Consider the following 19895-nt stretch of genomic DNA (forward strand, 5'->3'; position numbering starts at 1 on the left):
TTTCTAATGTGGAAAAGTGATATTTGATCCCCCTAAGGCAATCAATTTACTTTTAATTTCTCTGGAACTGAGCTTTTTTTGTTGTTGTAATGAGGAAGGAGTGAAATTGCTTTAAAATTTATTAGCTTCCAGGAAGATATTTGAAATGATTTTTTTAAATGATTGTGCTGTTTGCTGTACCCAGAAGCAGTGTCATAGCAATTATACTATTCCATATGTTTGTTGGAGCTACACTGAAATATCAAGATAATGCTAGATTTTTTATGAGGCTTTTGTTGGTAACAAATAGTACAACCTAGGTAGTTAATAGATAGTAATTCTTCTGACACTCTTATTTGCTTTGAATGACTATTTATAATGATTGCTACCTAGCTGATGACATGACACACTTTGCAAATGACAGTAATTGGTTTACTGAACACTGTATTTTTCCAATGAAAAAGAAGCCATTGGAGAATTATTATATTGTTTCTTAGCTTCCCCACCCAGTATCATGAACATTTTGGCATCAAGAATCTTTAAAAAATTTGGAAGTTACAGTTACAACATTTTTATTGACTCATGTATAACATTGCCTGTTGTCCTGGGACTTTGCTGAGGGAAGAGTCATTTCCTATTAAGAGGAACACCAGCTGCTGGGTGCCTTTTTCCCCCTAACATTACATTTTCATTAAAAAAGGGAAGATTTTTTCTCCTGGTTTAGCATGCCCTGTCCCTCTTGCTTTCATACTAGCTCTATTTGTGCCATCCTTACTATATATTCTGTCCTATACCCAGAAGCTCATGACCAGCATAAAAGTGCTTTTCCCCCTGAAGTTAATGATGTGTTAGCAATTTCCTTATTTTCCAGAAAAGAGTGAAACCAAGTTGATGATAACTTTAGGTTCAGCGCTACTTGTAAGCATCACCTGAAGGCTCTGTCTTCCCAGCAGTATAACTACCTGTAGAATGTGTGAAATGGTCTATTTTTAATCTGCACAAAATCAAACAATTAGTTTGAACTCTTCACAGAAGTGAATAAGCTTGTAGGTGTCCAACAGATATAGGGTAGGGGACTTAATTCTGTGGATGTCTTAGAATGAAACTTTAAAAAATTGTCCTATTTTGAAAGGTTTGCTCAGAGTAGTTGCATCTCAGTGCTCTTTCTTTTGGGGAATAGTTCAATAATGGCCTTTTGTGGCCCCCTCATATTTTACATGTAAAGATGCTTTATCAAATTATTTCTAAGCATCTAGATAAAGTCCAGTATTTTATCAGATATTTTTCTCCACCATAGATGACAAAATACAAAGGTTCTAGTAAATCTCTGCTTATCTCAGTCACTGTCAGCACATCTTATTTCTTAGTCTCAATTTTCCAGGCAGCCTTCTGTTGCATTTCCTTGCTTCCCATGCATCAACACAAGTTATTTATACTTATACACATCTTGAAATCTCTTCTTTATGGATTGAATTGAATTGAGCCCAAGTACAAAAATGAAAACTCCAGGAACTATTGTGATTGCCCAAAATCCAACTTAAATATTAAATTCTCAAGCACCTATACTTCAATATGTTTTAACTTTGTTTCTTTGACCAGATAAGCACTGTAGATTTCATTGAAGATAATACAGTTATTTTGAATTCTGAAATGGGCATATTTTAAAACTAGTTTCATGTTGCACTGGTTGTTAAGTGAATTTCAGGTGCATAAACTATGAGTGAGGGGAGAGGCCAATGTGTAATTTGGCATCATAGAGGCAAAATATTGATTGGCACTTGCTAACTGATACTGATCAAATGGTCTAGGAGAATGTTGGGGTTCATCTGTCTTTCACCCATCATCTCAAGCTAAAGCTAAACTTTTACAGAATTCCTGCTGTTTAACTACCGTAAAAATGTCAATTTATGCTGATCAGAGCTGGCTTTTCTCTCCGTCTATCTTCTCTCTTTTGGCAACATTCCTTTGCCGGTTCACTTTCCTCCACTTTGCCCTTCCTGAGGTATCATCACCTGCAAACATTTCTAACCTTTCTTATTCCATCAAAACTTTCCTGGGTTCCTCTTTATCCAGTGCTTTGCTGTGTGACGAACGAAAACTGGTAATCTTGGTTTGGTAGTTGATCCTCTTCTTTTTAAAATCCTTATCTGAGGGAATGTTTTTTTGTATGTTGTCTTTTGCTTTTGAAATTGGTGAGAGAGAGAGAGAGAAAGAGGAAGAGAGAGAGAGAGAGAGAGAGAGAGAGAGAGAGAGAGAGAGAGAGAGAGAGAGAGAGATATTTACATGAGAAAGAAACATCAATTCATTGCCTATCATATGTGCCCTGATCTGACATCAAATCTGAATCTGCAACCTGGGTATGTGTCCTGACCTGAAATCCAATCCGACATCTTTTGATGTATGGTATGATGCTCCAACCAATTGAGCCACACTGGCCAAGGCTGGATTATCTTATTTTAACAGGAACCTTTAATGTCTGTGCCCAGATGAATGAAAACTGTGGGAATTTTTCTCTATGTTTTAAAGGATGATTTTTGGATAGCTTATCTTTGGCATCTGTCAAATAATACTACATCTGTATTTCAAATGCCAATCAAAGTTTTGACATCCTATCACTTCTGCCTGTTGTCTGTCAGGTCATAGTTCTGTAGAAAGGATGCTAATAAGCAGGAGGCTGGGGAAGAAGAGAATTTAAAAAAAGCATTAGGGAGGAACAAAAAAATGGTGGGAAATTCTGAAAAAAAGAGAAAAAGGAAGACAATAATAAGTAGCTATTTATAGTGTATTTTGCAGTGTAAGCCTTTTCATACTAGAATGTCTTTGGTTTAAAAGTCCCTAGAAATATATATCCTCATTCAGATGTCCTTGAATTTACAGGCAAAGATCTATCTTTTCTTGCCAAAACTTTGAGTCCTTTGGGAAGTGAGTATAAACTTTTACCACAATTACAACCTGGGAGGACTCTGGGAAGTTGTCATTTGAAAGCTTCTAAGCCCTTATTGTTTGTGGTAAATGCTAAATGATATTTAAACACCCAAAATAAGCCCAATCCTTAATATGTAAATCAGATCAAAACTAAGATGATAAGGACACATATGTAATACCTTAATCAATAGAGAGATTTTAAAAAAACCTAAGATGAAATGTCTAATGCCTAGCTAGTGTTTCCTGCTCCCCTCCCTCTCTTCCTTCATTCTTCCCTCCCTCTCTCCAATCCTCTCTTTTTTACTGAGCCCACTGCTACTCTTCTTGCCTTTTTAAGTTACAGTTATAGAATGGATGCTCTTTTTCCTAACTCTTTGCAGGCCTTAAAATGCTTTTAAGAACTTTTCCCAGGATAATTATTTCCTTTGATAATTCTCTCACATATTTGACTGAAGCATCAGTTTTATTATGTGTATTTTAATTAATTTTGCCAGAAAGAGTCAGCATCTGCAGTGGATCTAAAAGGGTCACCATAGGTCTCATTTTTTGGCTTATATTTTATAAGAATTAATAATAATTTTATTTGGTGCCAAGAAACAATTTTTGATATTTGCACAGCATTCATTTAATAAAGTAGATACTTCTGCTATTGTATTATTTATTTATCACAGTATAAGTCCCATTAACTATAGTTAAAATGGGAAACTTCAAGGTACATGGAAAATGTATTTTCAACTGGACATTAAAACATAAGAGATTTCTTTACGATCTGTATATAGTGTGAGGGAAAACACTCAAAGGTTAAGATGACACTTGCTTTAATGTTTTGAAGTACTACTTTTATTGCCTCTGACAAAGCATGTAGCTTTGTAGTTTTCTTTATATGTAAATTCTTTATATGTTTCTATAGTATTTCTACTAAATGGAATATCGATAGTTATTTCCACGTTTAGGAAACGGCACAGTATCAATGCCACAGTATCTGGTATGTTGACCAAGATTCTTTATTATGTTGCTATCACTTTCTTGTACTCTTTTCATTTAATTAAATTAAACTTATTTAGTTCCTGCTATAAGCTATATCCTTTGCTAGTTTCTGTGGGTATGAGGGAGAATAAAACAGGTACAAATTTTGTTCAAACTTTATAATTTAGCATATAATATAGATATTACACAAACAATTACACGTATTGAATGCTATAAAGGGCATGAGACCTACCTTTGTCTAAGGGATAGGGGAAGGATTCCCCAATGAAGTTAAATTTGAGACTTCAGGGGTCATGTATCAGTTATGAATAGTGTTTTACTGCTGGTAATAAAGACCCTCCTCCCTCACTAAAGAAAATAAAGCAGTGGCTTAAGCAAGAGGGAGGCTTATATTTGTTCTTATCTAACAGGTTCATGTCTAATGAGCTAGGTCTACAATATATTCAATACCCACAAGTCCTTACATCTTCTATTCTATTATCCATGGCTTCCATCCTCAGAGTTGTCACATGATAATAAGATGGATACTGTAAGAAAGATAAATATCACATGACCTTACTCATTTGTGGAATATCACGAACAACATAAATTGATGAACAAAAATAGATCCAGAGCCAGAGCATTAAACAGACTATCTAACCTCAGATGGAAGGTTGGGAATGGATAAAAGATCAACAAAAGGAGTTGTATGCATGCATATAAGCATAACCCATGGACACAGACAGTAGGGGGGTGAGGGCATGTTCTGGGAGGAGGTGGGGATGATCAGGGAGAGGTCAATGGGGAAAAAGGGGACATATGTAATATTTTAAGCAATAAAAAATTAAAAATGATGGATACTGTAGCTCAGCCATTATGTCTCCATTCTAGATAGGACAAAGCAAGAAGGAATAAGCACATAAAGGGCTCCTCTCCATTTAAAAACCTTTTTTTTTTTTTTTTTTTTTTTTTTTTTAATATTCTGCTTCCATAACATTGGCAATCTCAGTTACATGGCCACTCCTATCTACAAGGGAGGCTAGGAAATGTAGTTATTTTACCTGGTCCTTTGCCTATCCTAAGAGAAGTAGGGTCTATTTCTAAGTATTATAAATAGACATGGCCTTAGCTGATTTGGTTAAGTGGTAAGAGGTCAGTCCATAGGCTGAAGGGTCAAGGATTCGATTCTGGTCAAGGGCGTATACCTCAGTTTCAGGCTCAATCCTGGCCCTCAGGGCATTTGTGGGAGGCAACCAATAGAAGTATCTCTCTCATATCTATGTTTCTCTCTCTCTCTGATCTCTCCCTCCCTTCCACTCTCTCTAAAAATCAATGGAAAAAAATAAACTCAGGTAATGGTTAACAAAAAATAGATATGGATATGGATATTTAGTAGGCAGTTTATGTCTGCTTCAAATGAGTAAGAGTTAAGTAGATCAAAAGGGGAAACTTCTTGAGTTATGTTTTATTGATTAGATGCACATGACCAATTTGAACAACTGTCTCTTTATAATCATTGCTACAATGTGTTCCATTATATCTTACAAAAATTAGTCCTGTTTTGGCCATAGATTATCTTGTTCATGATATGATTAAACTAAGTGTATGTATATTTGTACAATCCATGAAACTTTCTGACTTACACATAGCTTGCTTATAGGTTATGTAACTGCTGCTACTTAGAAGTAGCTAACTATTTGAGCTTTCAGGAACTGGAACTCACTTTAACTTTCTCTTTCTGCCTCATTGATTACATATCACTTCTGAGGAGATAACACATTGTTCTTTTAACTGTTACTTTGAACTATTTTAGTGTTGGAGTTTTGTCTCTGATCATTGGAATCTTTGAGTTAATACACCCAAACTCTGAATCACTGTAAAGAACTGCCAGCATTATTGACCACATGTATTGTGGTTGGACATCTATACAAACTCAGCCTCTCAGCTCTTTTATTCCACTGGGACTTTGAACGTTTTAATAAAGTCTGAGACAGTGTTTTCATCATGTTCTTTTTTTTTTAAAATATTTGTTAAGGCTATGGGTAGGCTCTTTCTAGTGTGGAAGCACATTGCTTGCTCACATCTAAAGAGACAGCAGCTTCACATCCTGAAGAGAATAGTAATTGCTGCAAAAAGTTTTGCTATTATCTACACAAAATAACATATTCTGTTCTTTTCCTATTTTAATTACTTATCCATCATGACTTAGTCATTGCTGCCTCTTATGCCTCCCATGTTCTCATAAGACTGATGCTTTTACTTAAGATTTAAATACAATATATTATTTTGCCAGAGGTTTTGGGATTTTCTCAACAAGGTCCCTAAATGACAAATTATGTCAAAAATACTTGTTGCAACATGGATTGAAGAAGCTTTATTTTTCTCTGTTTTTATTCTTCATTTTTTATCTAAAGTAATATGATTTGCATTGAACTAAGGAGTTCTATGGCCTCAAGACTTGTGTCTCTTTTCCAAACCTATTCTATTTTTTTTTTAATTTTATTTTGAAAATCCTGGGGCCAGGTTCAGAGGCAGGGAAAACCAATTTGCAAATTCATCATTTATACCTAATCATGTGAACATTTGAATTTATCTGTATGTAGTAATGAGTTATAAGTCCCGCAATTCTGGATTTTAATGTCTTACATTTTGCTTTGCTTAAGTAAGGCTCAAGTAAGTACTTTCAGAGAAAGATGTAGCAAGGTATAGAGTTACAAAAAAGGCTCCTAAGAGCAATCTTAGCAGGAAATTAATGAATTTTTAGCTTACATCTGTTTTAACTAAAGTCAGCATTTTGACAGTTAATTTGTGATAACACAAAATGGTTCCTTTCTAGTCTCATATCTCCATCCCCAGACATAATACTACATTATGGCAGACATATAGTTTGTACAAGCCCTATGCAATTCCAGAAGTAGCTTCTTTGCTTTTTTACATCTAGTTTGTCTTCATTGTTCTTCTTAAGGGGCTTTGTATTGTGATTTTCTCACTTTTAATACAAACGTAACTTTTTATTAAACTGAAGTTTTGATGTTTAAAAATTAATTTATCTTCAGTGCATTTATGAATGTAGGTTACCTTGGGCTGAGAATATATTTTTCTATATTCACCATGTTTTCTTTCATATTTTATATGACTATAAACACTAAAGCCAGATTGGATTTTATCTTAATTGTATTGTCACAAATGTCACCAACTAGTGTATGGTACCAAAAATGATAAGCAACAAGTCACTGCTCTTGGTCAAGATTTAATGAAATAAAGAAGTCACATCTAAGCCAGGGTGAGACACTGTGAATGAAAGATTCTCTTAGATTCAATTCTTCACTTGCATGAAGTAAGGACAGTGCACAAAATAAGTTCACATAATTAATACAAGAAAATTGCATATTATTCTAGCTCATATAGAGCTGAGGTAAGCTTAGCTAGGTTGGTGGGTCAGCCTTAGACTGATTGCATTCCTTGTAGCACTGAGTTTACTTTTTCCTCTTTCCAAAGAATGATTTATTCACTAGACAGTGGGTAAGCTGAAAGTAAGTACTATCTGCAGAGAAGCTTCTGAGAAGACAGTTTCCTACTCTAGTCTAACTAGATTCATAAGAGCTTTGACTTGTCTGTCACTGGGGTCTCTGCTCTCTGTGTGCTGGGGCTCCAGGTCTCATCCTGCTGTTTATTTGAAGCAGCCTACTATAGGGAAGGAGCACTGTACTTAGATATGGAGTAACAAATGCATGGCATTTCCCTACTGAATTGTGCTTAAAAAACAACAACAACCTGCATTTCCAAATATGAAGACAGCCACTTGATACTAAAACTTAAAAGAAATTCGAGCTTTATGTTAAGCTCATTGAGAAGATTCCATTAGAATGTAGTTTACCATTGTTCTGCTTTAGAAGTGTTAGCAAGTGGCCTATAATATCAATCTGAAGGTCAGCTGGGATTTTCTCTTAATAGCTGGTTTCATGTCCATGGTTACAGGGCTAAAAGGCTAAGGCCTATATGCCTTTCTGTCCTAAATTAGGACCAAAAAGGACAGGGTTCCATAGCCTTCTTGACATTTTTTGTTGGCTTCCAGGTGACACTTGTTTAGATTTGTAGAAACAGAAGCTAATTATCGAACTGTTCCCTCACTTGCAACTCCTTATTCTCTACCTTTAAATGAACATTCACACAAATTCTTTAGAGCTATTACTTGGAAAGATATGAGATGGGCCTCAGAGAAGATAAAGAAAAAACATATTTTTGGGAAACTAAACATAAATTCTGTCCTATTGCAGGGATTGTAGGGTCTCCTGGAGAAAGCACTAGATTTGAATCAAACTGATTGTGGGTGGATCAGCCATAGACTGTTCCACTTGTAATGTTTAGGTCTACATAAAGTGCTTCTCAAGTTGTCCCAACATATTTTCCTTACTTTTTATACTTTTTGCCTCCAGGAACATAGGCTATTGGATAGATAGCAGCACTAAGAGTTTGCAGGAGGTAGCAGATACATCCTTCATTTTGCAGAGGGAACTATGCAACCCTGACTTGGAACTGTGCCAAAGTTTGCAGAAGCATTGTCTTATCTATGTGAAAAGCACTTATCTTGTTGGTGATAATGCTAATTTATTTGGTTTCAGTTGCAAAATTGTGAATGTTTCTTTCTACAGCACTGAAATGGGGCATAAATTGGTAATCTTAAATTTAAATTGTCAAATTGTGACCAGGTATTGGGAAGAAATTTTACCTTCGGTTCTCTTTTCAGCAGTTTAAACTAGGCCAAGGGCCATGTTCCACAATTTTGTTGAATTCTTTTCTCAGCCTGGATTATGCCTGGCCATTTAGTTGCTTCCAATATATTTTCTCAAAATGATAATTTATATACTCAACTAATCAATTATTTCTTGAGCCCCCTTTCATGTGTCCCTTTACTAAAATAGCCTTTGATGATTAAGGCAGAGCAGTGCCTCTTTGGTATGTTATTTACTCACTGAAAACAATCAAACAACAGCTACATATAACACACCTTCCTATATAAGAAAGGTGTGTTATACGTAGGCTGATATCAGGCAAGGCACTGAATAGTAGACTTCATCCTCCTACAAAAGAGCAGTCACAACATACATTTCCAATTTTGGGGGGTGGCATGCACTTTTTGTCTTTGTGATCTTTTCTGTCTCCCTACCCCAGAGTTTTTTGTTTTTGTTTTATTTTTTTATTTTTTTAAATAAATCTTAAGCTGCTTGTATTTTGATGCTTTATTCAATATGATAAAATTTTTATTAGGTCAACCTCATGCCAAAATGTAACATAAATATTAATGGTTCTGGAAAACTAAGGATGTAAATTAGACCTAGAGATTAACAGTTCTACCAATAGACAGGCAGAAATTAACCTGTCCTCATGCTTTCATGAAGCTCATGTAGAAAGCTTCTCTGAAAGCCAAATTAAAAACTTAATCTTAAAAGAACTTAATGTAAAATGAGAAACAAACACATCTCACCAATAATTATGAGCTCTATCTGCTGAGATTGGTCATGATAGGGCTAAAGAAATCCATGGAAGATTTCTTTAAGAAATATGACCTTCAAAATCTGCAGATAAAGAAGATAAGGAGGGGTGGCTACTTGGGTATAATTAAATGATGCTCAACCTATGAGTGATGTGTGCATAGGGCCAATGAAATTTGTGGGTCATATGGAAGGAACAGAGGTCATTATGTTCATTCTAATGGGAAATTAAGTTATGCAAATAGTTAGTGAGAAGATTGACTGGTGGGACTGATGGTCAAAAAGAAGTGATGCCAAGCAGCCTGCCCCATCTGGAGTACAGCAGCAGTGTGCAGACAGACCCAATAAAAAAGCAGCAGCCACATGAGCAGCCCACCCAGTCCAATGAGCAACAGCTGCCCACAGCCTACCCCATCCTAGGAGCAGCAGCTTTGTGATCAGCCCACTCCCATAGAAGGAGCAGCAGCTTTGCAAGTAGCCTCCCCCACCAGCCAGAGGAGATGCCACTGCTATGAACAACACCCACCCAAGAAGCCACTGCCAAATGAGGAGCAGCCACTTCTGTGACCACCAGAAGATCAACCACTGCCTCAGGAGCCACTGCCACCCAAGGAGCAGTCCCTGCACAACTTGACATCTAGGTCAGTTGGTGAGACCAAAAATAGATAGATGGAGAAACCCCCAAAGGAAAGAAGAGGAGGAATCACCAGAAAAGCAGCTAAGTGAAACAAAGGCATGCAACATGTCAGAAAAAGAATTCAGAATAAGGGTCATATAGTTGATAAACTGGATGAATGAAAAAAAAAATCACAATTTATGTAAGAATCAAGAAGAAATGGATGAAAAAAATTAATAACTTATGTAAGAATCAAGAAGAAATAAAGAGGGATATAGCTATAGTAAAAACAAGCAAACAAACAAAACACACACACACACACACACACACACACAAACAAACAAACAAACATGAAAAACACCATGGGAAGTTTCAACAGTAGATTAGAAGAAGTGGAGAACCGAATTAGAGAATTAGAAGACAGGGAAGCAAAACACACTCAAACTGAACTTCAATTGGAGAAAAACAATTAAAAGACAGGAGGAGAGTCTAAGGGAGCTATGGGACAGTATGAAGTGAAGCAACATATGAATAATAGGGGTGCCAGAATAATAGGAAGAGGAACAAGGTTTAGAAAACCTATTTGAAGAAATAATGTCATAAAACTTCCCTGAAGTGGGGAAGAAAACAGTCACAAAAGCACAGAGAGTCCCAAACAAGATGAACCCAAAAAGTCCCACACCAAGGCTCATCATAATTACAATGGCAAATGTTCAGGACAAAGATAGAATCTTAAAGGCTGCAAGAGAGAGACAGAAAGTTACATACAAGGGATTAAATTATCAAATATTTTCTTAACAGAAACACATCAGGCCAGAAAAGAATGAAAGGAAATTTATAAAGTAATGCAAAGCAAGGGACTGAATCCATAAATACTCTATCCAGCAACACTATTATTCAAAATTGAAGGGGAAATAAGGAGCTTCACTGAAAAAAAAAAAAAAAAAGGCTAAGGGAGTTTATCACTATCAAGCCAGCAATACAATAAATGCTAAAGGGACTGGTATAAAAAGAAGAAACAAAAATGTAAGAAAGAACACAGGCACAAATAATAAAAATGGCTATAAACAAGTACCTTTCAATAATAACTTTAAATGTAAACAGACTATTTGCTCCAAATCAAAAGACATCCAGTGGCTGAATGGATGAAAAACATGATCCATTGCCAAAACCGGTTTGGCTCAGTGGATAGAGCATCAGTTTGTGGACTGAAAGGTCCCAGGTTCGATTCCAGTCAAGGGCATGTACCTTGGTTGTGGGCACATCTCCAGTGGGCGGTGTGCAGGAGGCAGCTGGTCGATGTTTCTTTCTCATCGATGTTTCTAGCTCTCTATTCTTCTCCCTTCTTCTCTGTAAAAAAATCAATAAAATATATTAAAACAAAACAAAACATGATCCATATATATGCTGTTTAAAAGAGACCCATCTCAGAACAAGGGAATCACATAGACTGAAAGTGAAGGGATGGAAAAATACCTTTCAGGCAAATGGAAATACAAAGAAAACAAACAAACAAAAACTAAGGTAGCAATACTTATATCTGACAAAATAGATCTCAAAGTGAAGGCCATAACAAGAGATAAGGAAGGCCACTTCATAATACTAAAGGAATTGATACAACAAGATGATATAACCCAGATAAACATATATTCACCCAATGCAGGAGCACCCAGATACATTAAAAAACAAAACAAAAAAAAACCAAAACACTCCTGGAAGATATCAAGAGAGAGATCAACAGCAACACAATCATTGTAGGTGACTTTAATACACCACTGACATCACTGGATAAATCCTCTAGACTAGTGGTTAGCAAACTCATTAGTCAACAGAGCCAAATACCAACAGTACAATGATTGAAATTTATTTTGAGCCAAAATTTTTAAACTTAAACTTCTAATGCCACTTCTTCAAAATAAACTTGCCCAGCCAGTGGTATTTTGCTCCTGAAACACAGTTTGCTGGCCATGGCTCTGGACAAAATATCAGCAAAGAAATGGCAATCCTAAATGACTGACTAGGTCAAATGGACTTAATTGACATCTTCAGAACATTTCACTCCAAAGTCACAGAATATATGTTGTTCTCAAGTGCACATGGGACATTTTCAAAAATAGACCATATATTGTGTCACAAGCAAAGTCTCTCCAAAGTCAAGAAGATTGAAATCATATCAAGTATTTTTTGTCACACCACGATGGCATAACATTAGAAATGAACTACAATAAAAACAACCCGCCCAAAATTCAAACACTTAGAAGTTGAACAGCATTCTACTAAACAGTGATTGGGTTACCAAAGAGATCAAAGAAGAAATTAAAAAATCCTGGAAACTAATGACAATAAAAACACATCAATCCGAAATCTATGGGACACAATAAAAACAGTCCTGAGAGGGAAGTTTATAGCTCTACAGGTTTGTCATATATGGCTTTGGAAATGTTTTTCTTGAGAAATGTTTTTCTTGAGAAAACAAGAAAAAAAATGCTAATAAATGATCTAACTGTACAACTCAAGGAATTAGAAAGAGAGCAACAAGAAAAGCCCAGAGTGAGTGGAAGGAATGAGATAAAGATCAGAGCAGAAAGAAATGACATAGAGACAAAAAACAAACAAAAACAAAAACAAACAAACAATACAAAAGATCAAGTAAAACAACAGCTGATTCTTTGAAGGGATACACAATATTGATGAACCTCTACCAGGCTCACCAAGAAGCAGAGAGAGGACCCAAATAAACAAAATCAGAAATGAAAGGCAAAATAACAACAGACACCATAGAAATACAAAGGATTGTTAAAATAAAATACTATTAACAACTCTATTCTAACAAATTAGACAACCTAGAGGAAATGGACATATTCTTAGAAAATTACAACCTTCCAAAACTCAATCAGGAAGAATCTAAAAATCTCAATAGGACAATAACTATGGAAGAAATTGAAGCTGTCGTCAAAAAGCTTCCAGCAAACAAAAGCCCAAGGCCAGAAGGATTCACAGGGGAGTTTTACCAAATATTCAAGGAAGAACTAAAACCTATCCTCCTCAGGCTATTCCATAATATTCAAGAGAAAGGAACACTTCCAAGATCATTCTATGAAGCTAGCATCAACCTAATATCAAAACCGGATAAAGACAACACAATGAAAGAGAATTACAGGCCACTATCCCTCATGAATATAGATGCTAAAATCCTCAACAAAATTCTACTAAATTGAATCAAGTAGTACATCAGAAAGATCATACACCATGGCCAAGTATAATTTATCCTGGGGATGCAAGGATGGTACAATATCTGCAAATCAACAAATGTGATACATCACATAAACAAACTGAGAGATAAAAAAATCACATAGTCATATCCATTGATGCAGAAAAAGCATTTGAGAAAATCCAAGACCCTTTCTTGATAAAAACTCTCAACAAGGTGGGAATAAAAGGATCATAACTCAACATAATAAAAGCCATATATGACAAACCTACAGCCAACATCATACTCAATGTTCAAAAACTAAAACCATTTCCCCTAAGAACAGGAACAAGACAGGAATGCCCACTCTCACCACTTTTTATTGAACATAGTACTGAAGTACTAGCTATTGCGATCAGATAAGAGGAAGAAATAAAAGGCATCCAAATTGGAAAAGCAGAAGTAAATCTGTCTTTATTTGCAGATGACATGATAATGTACATAGAAAACCCTAAAACTCTATAAAAAATTATTAGACTTAAAAAACGAATTCGGCAATGTAGCAGGATACAAAATTAATGCCAATAAATCTATGGCATTTCTATACACCAACAATGAACTTACAGAAGGAAAAACTAAAACAACAATTTCACTTACCATCGCACCAAAAAGTTAAGATACCTAGGAATAAACTTAATTAAATAATTAAAAGACATCTACTCAGAAAACTATAGGTCACTGAAAAAAGAGATAGAGGAAGAACATAACAGATGGAAGAACATACCGTGCTCATGGATTGGTAGAATCACCTTCATCAAAATGTCCATATTACAAAAAAAATATGTATATATATATATATATAGATTCAATGCACTCCCCATTAAAATACCAACAACACATTTTGCAGAATGAACTTTCGAAAAATTCATCTGTAATAAAAAACAAAACAAACAAATAAACAAAACAAATAAAAAAACACATAACACTGCATAGCCACAGCAATCCTGAGAATGATGAACAAAGTAGGTGGGATCTCAATACCAGATATCAAGCTGTATTACAAAGCCACTGTTCTCAAAAAGCCTGGTACTGGCACAAGAACAGATGTATAGATGAATGGAATGGAATAGAGAACCCAGAAATCAACTCAAGTCACTATGTTCAATAAATATTTGACAAAAGAGGCATGAACATACAATGGAGTCAAGACAATCTCTTCAATACATGGTGTTGGGAAAATTGGACAGATACATGTAAAAAAATGAAACTAGACCGCCAACTTATACCATACACAAAAATCAACTCAAAATGGACAAAGGACTTAATCATAAGATGGGAAATGATTTAAAAAAATAATAGAGTAATCCACAATCAGCAAAATCTCAGACATATGTCAAAGCAATTTTTTCATTCATTCTCCTCCTTGGGCAAAGGAAACTATAGAGAAAATAAACAAATGGGGCTACATCAAAATAAAAAGATTTTTCACAGCAAAAGAAACCATCATCAAAACAACAAGAGAGCCCAATGCATGGGAGAACATATTTGCCAATGTTATCACTGATAAGGGTTTCATCTCCAGTATTTACATAGAACTAATGCAACTTAACAAAAAGAAGCTAAACAACCAAATCAAAAAATGGGCAACAGACCTAAATAGATACTTTTCGAAAGAAGACATAAGGATGGCCAAGAGACATATGAAAACATGCTCAAAGTTACTAATCAATGCAAATCAAAACAATGCAGTATCATCTTGCATCTGTTGAATGACTATCATCAGCAAATCAATAAATGACAAGTGCTGGTGAGGATGAGGAGAAAAAGGAACACTCATGCACTGCTGGTAGGAATGCAGATTGGTCCAGCCACTGGGGAGAATATTATGGAGTTTTCTCAAAAAACTAAAAATGGAACTGCCATTTGACCCAGTGATCCCACTTCTAGGAATATATTCCAAGAAACTAGAAATACCAACCAGAATGCATATATGCACCCTTGTGTTCATAGTGCCACAGTTTACTATAGCTAAGATTTGGAAACAGCCTAAGTGCCCATCAGCAGATGAGTGGATTTAAAAACTGTGGTACACCTACACAATGGAATACTAAGCTGCCATAAAAAAGGAGTTCTTAAACCATTTGCGACAGCATGGGTGGAACTGGAGAGCATAATGCTAAGTGAAATAAGCCAGTCAGAGAAATTTAAATATCACATGATGTCACTAATTTATGGAAAATAATGAACAGCATAAACTGATGAATAAAAACAGATTCAGAGACAGAGAAACATTGGTCAGACCATCAAACATTAGAGGGAAGTTAGGGGAGGGTGGGAGTTAGGGGGACAGATCAACCAAACGACTTGTATGCATGCATAGAAGCCTAACCAATGGACACAGACAACATAGGGGTGAGAGCATGAGGGGAGGGATGGGGGGTAATAGGGTATAAGGACACATATGTAATACCTTTATCAATAAAGTAATTTTAAAAAGGTGATGTATTATAATTGGGCTTTCAAAGATAGCATGATACCAACCCAAATTTAAGCACTCAATTTCATTGACAGGTAGGGTGGATATGTGGTTGGAAGTGCTGTTGCTCAAAAACATGGCTAAAACTTCTCAGATATACTGACTGTTGCATTACCTGCTCTAATTCCGCTACTTCTGCTGCTGTAACCACTCTCAAATACAGTTGATTTTTAGCAGCACTTGTCAATACAATGCTGGCTTTCAGTGTCTTGACTCTCAAGACACTGAAATTATATATTTAAAAAATATATAATTTTATCATAGTGTGCATTTTTATCTTTATTGAACTTATTGGAGTGACATTGTTTAACAAAATTATATAGGATTTAAGTGTATGCTTTCATAATACATCATTTCCACAGTGTATTGTGTGTTTATTACCCAGATTCAAGTCTTTGTCACCATTTATCCCGCCTTTATCTTCTTCTACCTCTTTCCACACCCCTTTCTCTCTTGCTATCACCAAACTGTTGTCTGTGTCTATGGGTAGTTGTTTTTAATCCCTTCATCTTTTTCACATGGCCCTTCAAACCTCTCCCCTCTGACAATTGTTTCTCTTTAGGTTTTTAGTTTTGTCAACAGTGGGAACAGTGAAAACAGTAATAAAAAGGGGACATTTAACTGAAACCAGTTTGGCTCAGTGGATAGAGTGTCAGCCTGCGGACTGAAGAGTCCCGGGTTTGATTCTGGTCAAGGGCATGTACCTTGGTTGCAGGCACATTCCCAGTAGGGGGCGTGCAAGAGGCAGCTGATCGTTGACTCTCTCTCATTGATGTTTCTAACTCTCTATCTCTCTCCTTTCCTCTCTGTAAAAATCAATAAAATATATTTAAAAAAAAGGGGGGGCATTTACAGGGGAAGGTCTACAGCCTTTTAAAAATCCAAGTCTAGCCCTGCCACGGTGGGTGGCTCAGTGGTTGAGCATCAACCTATGAATCAGCAGGTCATGGTTTAATTCCTGATCAGGGAATATGCCTGGGTTGCGAGCTTGATCCCCCATGGTGCAAGAGGCAGCTGATTGATCAATGATTCTCAGTCATCATTGATGTTTCTATGTCTTTCTCCCTCTCCCTTCAACCCTGAAATCAAATATATATATATATATATATATATATATATATATATATATATATATATATATATATATATATTCCAATTCTTCACACTTGTCCCAAAAGGCAATAAAGGACTATCTATAAGTTCCATTCCCGGGAAGGGCCTGTGGACATCTAAGAAATCAGAAGGTTAGAGAGTAAGAATGATTCCTGGGAAAAACTGATGTAATTGACATTTTATTTTCTCCAAACAGATCAGAATGAGGGATTTCACTGCAGGGAAGAATGCCGGATTCTTGGCCACTCTGACAGGTGCTGGATGCCCCGGAACCCCCTGCCCACCCGTTCCAAGTCCCCTGAAAATGTGCGGAATATCATCGCTCTGTCCATTGAAGCTACTGCTGCTGATGTTGAGGCTTATGACGACTGCGGCCCCACCAAGCGGACTTTCGCAACCTTTGGAAAAGATGTCAGCGACCACCCCACTGAGGAGAGGCCCACCCTGAAAGGCAGGAGGACTGTCGATGTGACCATCTGCAGCCCCAAAGTCAATAGCGCTATCCGGGAGGCGGGCAATGGTTGTGAGGCTATTAGCCCTGTCACTTCCCCTCTGCATCTCAAGAGCCCTCTGCCTACCAAGCCTTCCGTGTCTTACACCATTGCCCTGGCACCACCCGCCCGCGATCTGGAGCAGTATGTCAACAGTGGTCCTTCTCGTCCCTCTGAAGCTGAGCCTCGTGGAGCTGACAGCGAGAAAGTCATGCATGAGGTCAACCCCATTCTGAAGGAGGGTCGCAACAAAGAGTCTCCTGGCTTGAAGCGTCTGAAGGATATCGTTCTCTAAACCAGCCTCGGGGAAGAAGAAACCATGCTGGCTAGCGAAGAAGCAGGAGCTGATCATTTTAATTACTCACCAATGGTTGGTTCTTGAGTGGCTGTATTTCAGAGCTTTCCCTAAATGTATTGTTTATAAATGACTATCATTTTGTGACAATCCCTTGTTTCCACAAGCAGCAGGGGTGTTCCGTTGGAGCAAATTAGCTTTGGCTTGAGTTGTTCATGGGGCCTTGATGTTGGGGAAACAGATGAATTCAGTTGTGAAAAGTATTATGTATAAGTGTTTGAATTTATATATTTTTCTATGTCAAAATTATAATATAAATTACATTGTTTGTGGAGGATTACATTTAAAAAAGGAAAAAAAAATCTGTGGACACTTTTAATAAGCTTGCCACTGTTTTGTAGTGTAGGCAAGTTAATGGTCGTTTATTGTGTACTATTAATTGATTCAGTGATGTGAAATTGAGCCCCTAAAAGATTGTTTCTGAAGCTCAAGTAGTTTCCAATGCCACTACTTTGCTGTGAACACCGCTGCTTTAAGAACCCTTTTGCTAGCTGTGCTATTGTTGTATTTGATATTGCAAATTGCTATGTGTGTGGTGATGGCAAAAGACTTTTAGAGATTGGTGTTTTTTTCTTAAAAAATAAATAAAACTACAGATAAAAACAAAGTGCAAACTGAGATGGCAAGTGAATAAGTAATACCACACGTATAGATAAGTACTTGGGGATACTCACTCTTGGAAGATACCAATGGAGTGGTTGCTTACACCTTGTAGAGTATTTTGCCTGCCTTTCGGTCTTCTGCCCAGATCTGTGATAGATCGTTGCAGAAAGTCATTTTTTTGATATTCTGCTATCTAATTTGTCAGAAGTGCTGTGTTGAAAGTAACATGAAATCAATTTTTCTAATTCTCAGGCCCTGAACAGGAAAGTTGCTCATGAAGTTACCATTTTCCAGGCTTAGAAATTCCCTGATTCCAATCACCTAAAATTAAAAAAGACTGAATCTATTTTCAGATCTAAATTAGCATATTTTTAGATACACTTCCTGATTCAGTGTTTCCCAGTCATGATTAGAATTATACTACAAAGCATGTCATGGGGTGGAATTGAGAACTCCATGTTGCTCTGTATTGCAGGATTATAATTTGGGATTGTATAAGCAGTACTAAATGTACTTTTAGAAAAAGACAGGTAGCAGGTAACAGCATCACTATCTCAATTACTGTGCCTTCTATATGGAGACACTTGGACACTTGAACTCATCTTTTTATGACTAATACTTTTTAAAAATAAAAATGCGAACAGGAAACTATTAAAATAAAAATTCTTTAGATTTAGCTAACTCTTTGCTGTAGGCTAGGAATACACCTTTTTTATTAACAAGTTTGTTATACACATTTTTTGTTTAACATTCTTTCAACTCCCTCATTTATAAACTGTCTATTAATATTCACTAGCCAACATAGTATTCTTGCAGCTTAAGAGTTCAAGAGTTGTTTCTAGAGAAACAAGTTTTGTGGTTCTGTTCTCACTGGTTTTAGTTTTTTAAATTCAAGAGTACCCAATAAAAAAGCTTAGAGCAGCGGTTCTTAACAAGTGGGTCATGACCCCTTTGGGGGTCGAACAACCCTTTCACAGGGGTTGCCTAAGACATCCTGCATATCAGATATTTACATTATGATTCATAACACTAGCAAAATTACAGTTATGAAGTAGCAACAAAATAATTTTATGGTTGGGGTCACCACAATATGAGGAGCTGTATTGCAGGGTCACAGCGTTAGGAAGGTTGAGAACCACTGGCTTAGAGATTAGAACATTAGAATGCAAAAGAGAATTTATTTTCTTAAGTTTATGTAGATAACTCAGCTCTTTTAAATGTTTTAGTTATTTTTTACCTGAGTTCCTGCCTTTATACATTATTAGGAATATGTTCTTTTATAGGGGGAAAGGGTTTTCAGGAAGGGAGGGTAAGGCAGTGAAATGGAGTTAGGTAGGGGAGAATATTTCTGAAAAAGAACCTATAATTAAGCTACAAATTCATCCTTATTTCTTATTTAGTGCTGAATACTACCTCATACAAATTATTGGTGTGGCTGCAGATTTCCCCTTGAAACTGAAGTGATTAGTAATCAATTGCCATAGCATCTTCATCTTGGCTCATTTTACTCTCTCCGATACATTTCCCCCCTTTGACTCATTTTAGTAGTAGGTTTTGAGTTAGGCATGCATTTCTGTTTGCGAATGACTATTTAATTAATAAATTAAAATAAACTCTTTTCCCTTTAAG

At 36.3% G+C, this 19895-nt stretch overlaps 1 protein-coding gene across 3 annotated transcripts in view; it reads left to right on the plus strand.

The window, feature by feature from the left end:
- Window positions 1-19169, plus strand: part of PCDH19 (protocadherin 19) — a 116345-nt gene extending 97176 nt beyond the window's left edge. For all 3 annotated transcript variants that reach the window (XM_036440018.2, XM_036440019.2, XM_036440020.2), the window contains one exon: window positions 17014-19169. In XM_036440018.2, the coding sequence (XP_036295911.1) occupies window positions 17014-17603 (590 nt within the window). In that variant the 3' untranslated portion in view covers window positions 17604-19169. The remainder of the gene's footprint in view (window positions 1-17013) is intronic.
- The last annotated feature ends 726 nt before the right edge of the window (window positions 19170-19895 follow it).

This window comes from Pipistrellus kuhlii, unplaced genomic scaffold, assembly GCF_014108245.1.
Source record: "Pipistrellus kuhlii isolate mPipKuh1 unplaced genomic scaffold, mPipKuh1.p scaffold_m20_p_16, whole genome shotgun sequence".
Taxonomy (NCBI): domain Eukaryota; kingdom Metazoa; phylum Chordata; class Mammalia; order Chiroptera; family Vespertilionidae; genus Pipistrellus; species Pipistrellus kuhlii.